Genomic DNA, 7,718 nt, shown 5'->3' with positions numbered 1-7,718 from the left:
TCCGTCCACATGAGGCCCAAAGCTACTTTCCAAAAGACAACGAACAGAAAGGCACGAACCACATGCCATGCTATGAAAGGCTACATTAAACTAAACCAACAGGCAACAGCAGAACAGCTATATATAAGCTTTACAGCAAATATACAATGCACAAATTGGAATAATCAAACCCAAAGTTCTATTTTAAAACGAACAGAAGCATATACATATGGCAAATCAAGGTAGAACAAATAAGTATGCACTTTTGGTGGCTTTATTTCTGGGAGCCAACTGCAAAGATAGGATCGGCGTCCCCGAATAGTTTCACTAGTAAGTCAAGCAGATCTCTAGTATACAAATGGAATTGGTTAAAAAGGGAATGAAAACAAGCGAGCTAATGTAGCCATAAATGGGCAAGATAATAAAGCATTCCTTTGGTATACAAGTTTGTCCATATGACAGGATTCCAGCTTATGTTGGAACACTCTAAGTATGTGCCGCAATCACCACTGCACATCTCATTCAAAAACCAAGACCTAATACATGTAGGAATTAAACTAAAATCTGAAACCTTCACAAAACGTTTGTATTCGCTCCTCTAGCATGGTGGTGTCCATAAACCACACCTCTGGTTAGCTAGAAACAATTAACTAACCCGTATATTAACCTGATATCACCAATTCATAGTCATGCACCTGAATACCTGATATAATGCTTCTTTCATCTATCCCAAGTCATATATGAATATAATAGTACTCTCGCTAGGAAGTGATACCTGCAAAAAGATTCAATAAAACCATTGTGAGAAAGAAATGTTGTAGATATCTTCAACAGGGGGTTTCACTGATTGAAGATATAAAGCAGCCTTATTTACTTCACCAATCGCAGATCATGTGTTAAATTACTGGTAAATATAAAACATTATACTGAAATCAAGTACTGTATTTGATTTATTCCAAAACATATTCATACCGCTCTAAGCTTAACAAATGCATGCCATTCCAGAAATTGAGACGATTCCTAACACAATTTGTACAACTAATTTCTGCCGACAACTGCACTATATTTATATTACTTACAAATGATTTCATGCATCCCATCTGATAATCAAAGTTTCAAAAGTTTGATTGCACTTATGTATAAACATGTATTTGTGACTGGAATGAGCAGTAGATACTCAATTTGATGATAATAACATACATGAGGCAAGGGGGCCATACACCACACTGAAATTTAGACTTGGACCAACTGAATGATTTAGTGATGACGATGAATTGGGCTACCAGTAAGCATAATTGTCCAAATTAACAACCAAAACATTACAGCTCCATAAAAGTATCTGCGCAGGATAGGTAGATGACTCGCGTCCGAGTTAATTAAACTATAGGACCAAAGTTCTTTTCAATTTTCTATAAAAGGACCATGTAGAACCACGTGTATTACAAAAGGGCAGCTTATCACACTAGCGTACAATCAAATGCTTCATCCACTGCTCATTTTTAAAAAGTGCACAACTGACTAACTACAGAGGCGCTACCGCTTTCCTAGTGATGTAGGTCGTATTGCCCCCATTCTGTTCATTTCCATACAAATAATTCAGATGCATAAATTAACAAATGCAACACCTTATTAGGTTTGATGTGAAGTGGAATGAGGTCAATATGAGCCAACTGGCACCCACATGCATCCATAAAATTTACCAAACCATCTAAGACATGATTATTTTATTTTAACAAATGGTTAACCTATTGCCACGTTTTTAACACACGCAGAGGCAAGACAAGAGTATCACAGTTCAAATTGACAAATTAGCTGTGGCAAGAGATTACTACGAGATTAGGTCCTCAGCTAATACAAATGTTTCAAAATTCTGTGGTGACATGTAAATAGAGATCAGCAATAGCATATGTTGATTTGTCCAAGTGTAGTGCTCAACTCTCATTAAGTATTAAGTTCGGGCAACGAATGAAGGAATCTTGTATTGAACAAAGGCATCTAGAATCTAGATAAACACCAAAGTGTGGATTGAGAAATCAAATTACATTTTAGGCATAGATTTAAGAAAATATAGAAAGCATAATAATAGATATAGAATGTGGATTGCTTTTGTGCTCATGCAAAATTTAGCCATTATCAGGTCCTAACTCCTAAGGCTAAATTTTGCTGGATTGGAAACTCCCAAGAAAGGTCTTTTTTTATATATGGTATCACCAGTCTACTTGAGTATACTCCCTCCGGTTCCAAATATAGGTCGCATTATAGTTCTTTACTCTTCATTAAATATAAGTCACTATAGCCACTTGTCCCGTGGATTTTTCCTCTTATGTCCTTGCTAATTGAATGCCACTACTCTCGTGAACAAATGAGGTATTTTTTCCAATGTTTAATAACAATAGGGCAACGAGGTCACTTTAACACTTTCTAATTCCTGTGCACAACTCTAAAACAACCTACATTCAGAACCGGAGGGGAGTATATGATTTATTTGCTTCATTAATGGCTAAGTAAGTGAGAAAGCATTGATTTGGTTATAAAGAAATAGGGAATATGTGTTTAGCTCAGCAAAATGTTGAAGTGATTACTGACCTCTGCTTGTCTGATTATTATTAACAGTATAGTTGCCCATGTAACTTGCTGGTATGTTTGATTTGATATCTGGATCAACATTTCCAAGGTCATTACCAAAAGGAGGCATATCAATCTCAGATGACGTGAACCTCCAAGTTGAGTCTCCATAAATGGAGCTGCTGCCATATGTATCTGCATTGTTCACTTCATATGCATTGGGTGGTGCAGAGAAGGGTTCACCAATGGTACCAGTTGCATTGCTCCTTCCATAGCTGCCAGAAGGCAAGCCAAAACTGTCTCCAGCTCCACGGCCAAGGTTAGCCAGCCCAAGGCTTGAAATGTTGCCCATTCCATGGCCAGGAGTAGGCCCTCCCCAATTAATACCGTCACTGGTAATACCCATTTGACCTCCAGTTCCAGATGGTGCAAAAGAACTCATGTTTGTGGGGTTGTTTGGGTAGTTCAGATTTTCATTACCCCAAACATTCCTTGACATTGAACTCAATAGTGATCCTGAATCATCATTAAGACCAACATAACCAATAGGACTACCTAATCTGTTTGAACTACCATTGTAGAATGAACCTATCTGCCGCCCATTGGAGTTATTGACAAAACTAGAATTGGCGCCAAAATTCGCATTCATCCCAGATTCAGAATTCATGCCCATTCCATAACCAGGGCCAAATGAAGAGAATCCATTCCGTGCGCCTGTAAGCAGACCATACCTTCCATCAACCCTCATGCCATAACCTCCAATAGGGTTTGGGTTATAACCCTGGTTGAAACCATTCAAGAAGCTATGGACCCTGCTCATAGCATAGTTCTGCCCTCCCGCAGGTGAACGTGCAGCAGGTCCAGGTGATTGCTCCTTTGGAACAGCTCTCTTGACCTCAACCATCTTACCATTCAGCTCATGGAAGTTCTTGTGCAGTGCCTTGTCCACCGCATCTTCTGAGTCATAGGTGATGAATCCAAAGCCCCTAGGCCTCTGCGTGTTGTGGTCGTACATGACAACCACATCCGTAATCACACCAAATTGCTCAAAATACCTTCTAAATTCAACCTCAGTAACATTAGAGGCCAAGCCTCCAACAAAGATCTTTCTAGTACGGCCTGGTCCAGGTGACCCTATGCTGCTGCCATTGTTCTTGCTGGTGATGCTCTGGTCGTCCCTGGGAACAGCTTTCTTCGCTTCCACCTGAATCGGTATGCACAATTGAGCTCAGACAATGAACAGCCGCACTAGGACAGAATTGCCACCGAAATGCACAATACTTCACTAGCAGAGGAAAGAGCAGGGGGGGGGGGGGGGGGGGGTCAGGTCACCACATGATTTACCATGCGCCCGTCGATCATGTGCTTATCCATGGTGACCCGCTCGGCGACGCCTGCGTCGGTGAAGACCACGAAGCCGAACCCACGGGCGCGGCCGGTGTTGCGGTCCCGCATGATGACGGCCTCGGTGACCTCCCCGAACCGGCTGAAGTACTCGCGGAGGCGGTCCTCGTCCGTCTCCCACGAGATGCCGCCGACGAAGAGCTTCCCGGAGTCCGCCTCCATCGCGTCCTCCCCTCCCCTCCTCCCCCTGCAATCCACAAACGCAAGCCCAATTGATACCAGCCAGCCATAGCAAATGCGGACAAAACCCCGACTTATCCACAACGCCACCACAAAAACGCATGCGCCCGCGCGCGCAGGACGCACATCAGCTAGATCCGAGCTGAAAGCAACGCCGCGATCGGGGGCCGCACCCACCCCCCCGCACAACCCACGTAGCAAAACGCCAAGCGCGCTCCCTCCCCCTCCCCCCCCCCCCCCCTCCTCAGAATTACGCGAGATCCGTACCAGATCCGGCCGCCCCTCGCCGCGATCCGTACCAGATCCGGCCGCGATCCGCCGCCGATCGGACCCGGGGCCCGGGCACGCAGGCGGATCGGATCACTTACCGATCGGCTGCTGCGGCGGTCGTCGTCGTCGTCGGCTGCTGCTGCTCCGGCGCCGCCGGCGGCGGCGGCGGCGAGGAGGAGGGATCGGGGGCGCCCGCGTCGCCGCTCCTCCCTCTCGATCTCCGGCGCGGCTAAGATCTCGATGCGGGCATGGGAGGAGGGGGAGGAGGAGGAGGCGGAGGTTGGGGGGATGTTACTTGGGCTTCGACGCTTCGTCTCCTCCTCTCCTTTTATCGAACTTTTGCTCTCCACCTCCCTCCCTCCGCTCGCTCGCTCGCGGTGCCGCGATGCGCTGGTGGATGGTTGTTTTGGGTTTTTTACTTTTTTGCGGGGAGAGGCCAAACTTTTTTATTCGGCCTCCGGAACCCTGCAATTGCGGTGCTCGCCTCGATTGGGAAAGCGGGGGAGGAGGGTGGGGGGACGCGGAAATGGTATAAATAATGGACAGCGGGGGCGGGGCAGGTCGGCCTACTGGCCCCTTTGCCGCGCTGGACGCGACGCGACTCTACGTGGCTGGAGGAAGAAGACGACCTCACCTACTGCTGCTTCCGCCGCCGCCGTCGCCGATGCTGCCGTGAAGCAATCTCGCTCGCTCGCTCGCTAGCGGCGCCTTTAAAGCAGGGGAGGAGGAGGTGACGCCGCGGCGCGCGCACGGCTGTGGTGGGGTGTTGGGTTTGCGGCGAGCCTGCGGCGGGAGTGGGGCCAGTAGCAGTGTGGGGGCCCACCAGGCAGTGAATAGGAGTAGGAGTATACTGTATACTCCTCCAGGAGTTTAGTACGCTACAGAAGGGGGTTGGTTTTGTTTTCCTGGAATAGGGAGAGAGGTGAGGACGTGGAGGGATGTCCGCTTGAACAAGCTCCCCGCGGACAGGACGACGGCCTGCACGTTTAAATTGCGTGGGACAACGAAAAAGTGGGGATTTTTTTGAGGATTTGAACGGTAAATACAAATGTTTAGCTCCATTTGGAACTTTCAAAATAAGTTTGCAGATGGATATGAGATTACTCAGTCGGAGATACTCCGTAGATGAGAAAATTATGTATATACCATAAACTGTAACTAGCTGGGTGGTCGGCGCAATTGCGTGGCTAGCACCCAAACAAAATCATATATTTTTTTAGTATGATTTTACTTAAAATTTATTAAATAGCTATCTCACTGTCTTAAGACTTTGAAAGACCAAACCTTATCACCCTCGTGTTTCTAATTATAAAGTTTTTAAAAGTCACACCAGTTGCTACCCCTTATGTCATCTCCTTCTTTATTTGCTTGCTCAATCTACTATTATTTCTATTTATTCTTCTTGGAACCTTTAAAAATTAGATTTTATAGTTTTTAGAGTTTATTGTCACGTTGAGTTTCGTATTTATAATTTCTAGATGTTCCGTCAAACGTTGCCATTATACTCCTCTACGGCCCATCCATTGTTTCTTCTCTTTATTGTCATTGAGATTTTAAAAATCGAACATAATTATCGTTTGGGTTCATTTTTTACTTTCTAGAAGTCCCGCCAAACTGTCAGCGGCTTTGCCATTGTACTCCTCTACGGCTCGTCCGCTGCCTCCCTTCTTTATTGTCATTGAGATTTTAAATCGAATATAATTATCATTGGGTTTTTTTTACTTTTTGGAAGTTCCGAACCTTTAAAAATTAGACTTGTAGTTTTATTTTTTATAATTTTTAGAAGTCCCATCAAACGATGCCATTATGCCCCTCTATAGCCCGTCCGCCGCCTACTCTTTATTGTCATTGTGATTCTAAAAATCGAACATAACTATCGTTGGAATTCATTTTTTATTTTCTAGAAGTCTCATTAACCGTCGGCGGCTCTGCAACTATACTCTTATACACCCCGCCCGCTGCTTCTCCTTTTTATTGCCATTGAGATTTTAAAAATCGAATATGATTATCAATGGGGTTTATTTTTTTTTACTTTCTAGAAATCCCAGCAACCGCCTTACTTGTTTGCTTTACGGCCTGCCTGACATCCCTCCTTTTTTTTTAGAAACACAGTACAAATATAGGCGCTCACAACGTGCGCACACTCACCCCTATGAATGCACACACGCACACCCTACCCCTATGAGCACCTCCGAAAGACTGGGCCGGCATATCTTGACATCCCTCCTTTTAATCGTCATTAGGATTCTATTGGTGTTTTATTAACAATTTTTATACGTCGTCTCAACCGCCACCACTCTACTCCTTTGTAGGCCTGTTACTTAATTTATCTCGTCATGTATTTTAGATGGTCTTATTTTTTAATAGTCTTTATTTTTATCACAAATTTTAGTTATTTATAAATTATATTCCTAATTGAAATCTTATTTTTCTTTTTCTAATTTCATAATTTATTTTTTAAAAAAATTAGTTAATACCGCATTGTGTACTTTTTAATGTTTTTATTTTTTATTTCCAATTTTAGTTGTTTTAAAATTGTATTCCTACATGAACTCTGTTTTAATTTTTCTAATTTTGGATATTATTTTATTTTTTATTTGAAATTTTAATTAATCTCGTATTGGGTTCTTATATGGATTCTTCTTTCAATATTGCTTATTTTTAATTCCAAATTTCAGCTAATTTTAAATTGTATGTCTACTTAAACTCTTCTTTTGTTTTCTTTTGCTAATTTCGGATTTATTTTTATTTTTATTCCGAATTTTAATTAATCTCGTATTGGGTTCTTATATGGACTCTTCTTTTAATATTCCTTATTTTTAATTCCGAATTTCAACTATTTTTAAATTTTATTCCTACTTGGACTCTCCTTTCCTTTTCTAATTTATTTTTTTTATTTTTATTTTGAATTTTGACTAATCTCGTATTGGGTTCTTAAATGGAAACTTCTTTTAATATTGCTTATTTTTAATTCCGAATTTCAGCTATTCTTAAATTGTATTCCTACTTGGACTCTCCTTTTCTTTCTAATTTTGGATTTTATTTTATTTTTATTTCGAATTTTGATTAATCTCGTATTGGGTTCTTAGATGAAAAATTCTTTCAATATTTCTTATTTTTAATTCTGAATTTCAGTTATTTTTAGATTGTATTTCTACCTGGACTCTCCTTTCCTTTTCTAATTTTGGATTTTATTTTATTTTTATTTTGAATTTTGATTAAACTCGTATTGGGTTTTTATATGGAAACTTTTTTCAATATTGCTTATTTTTAATTCCGAATTTCAGCTATTTTTAAATTGGACTTCTACTTGGACTCTT

The 7,718-nt window shown here is 41.9% G+C and overlaps 1 protein-coding gene across 2 annotated transcripts; it reads right to left on the bottom strand.

The window, feature by feature from the left end:
* Positions 1-222: 222 nt before the first annotated feature.
* LOC4343740 (heterogeneous nuclear ribonucleoprotein 1) lies at positions 223-4,902 on the bottom strand. 2 transcript variants are annotated; one of them, XM_015791326.2, is made up of 4 exons: positions 4,396-4,902; positions 3,889-4,135; positions 2,566-3,748; positions 223-754 (listed from the first exon to the last, which is right to left on the bottom strand). In XM_015791326.2, the coding sequence occupies exons 2-4, from the start codon at positions 4,108-4,110 to the stop codon at positions 741-743; spliced, it is 1,419 nt and encodes a 472-aa protein (XP_015646812.1). In that variant the 5' UTR covers positions 4,111-4,135; positions 4,396-4,902; the 3' UTR covers positions 223-740. The 2 variants fall into 2 exon arrangements, with proteins under 2 accessions (XP_015646812.1, XP_015646811.1); XM_015791325.2 differs by having other exon boundaries at positions 4,497-4,902.
* Positions 4,903-7,718: the final 2,816 nt, after the last annotated feature.

This window comes from Oryza sativa, chromosome 7 (genome assembly GCF_034140825.1).
Source record: "Oryza sativa Japonica Group chromosome 7, ASM3414082v1".
Lineage (NCBI taxonomy): Eukaryota > Viridiplantae > Streptophyta > Magnoliopsida > Poales > Poaceae > Oryza > Oryza sativa.
Note: the sequence above shows the minus strand (reverse complement) of the source record. Positions and strands in the feature narration are given on the sequence as shown.

Bases quoted from the DNA above. Each gene is read 5' to 3' on its own strand.
- LOC4343740 (XM_015791326.2), bottom strand. From the start codon at position 4,110: ATGGAGGCGGACTCCGGGAAGCTCTTCGTCGGCGGCATCTCGTGGGAG. The intron at 3,749-3,888 runs GTAAATCATGTG...ATACCGATTCAG, and splicing joins ACATGATCGACGGGCGCATG to GTGGAAGCGAAGAAAGCTGT.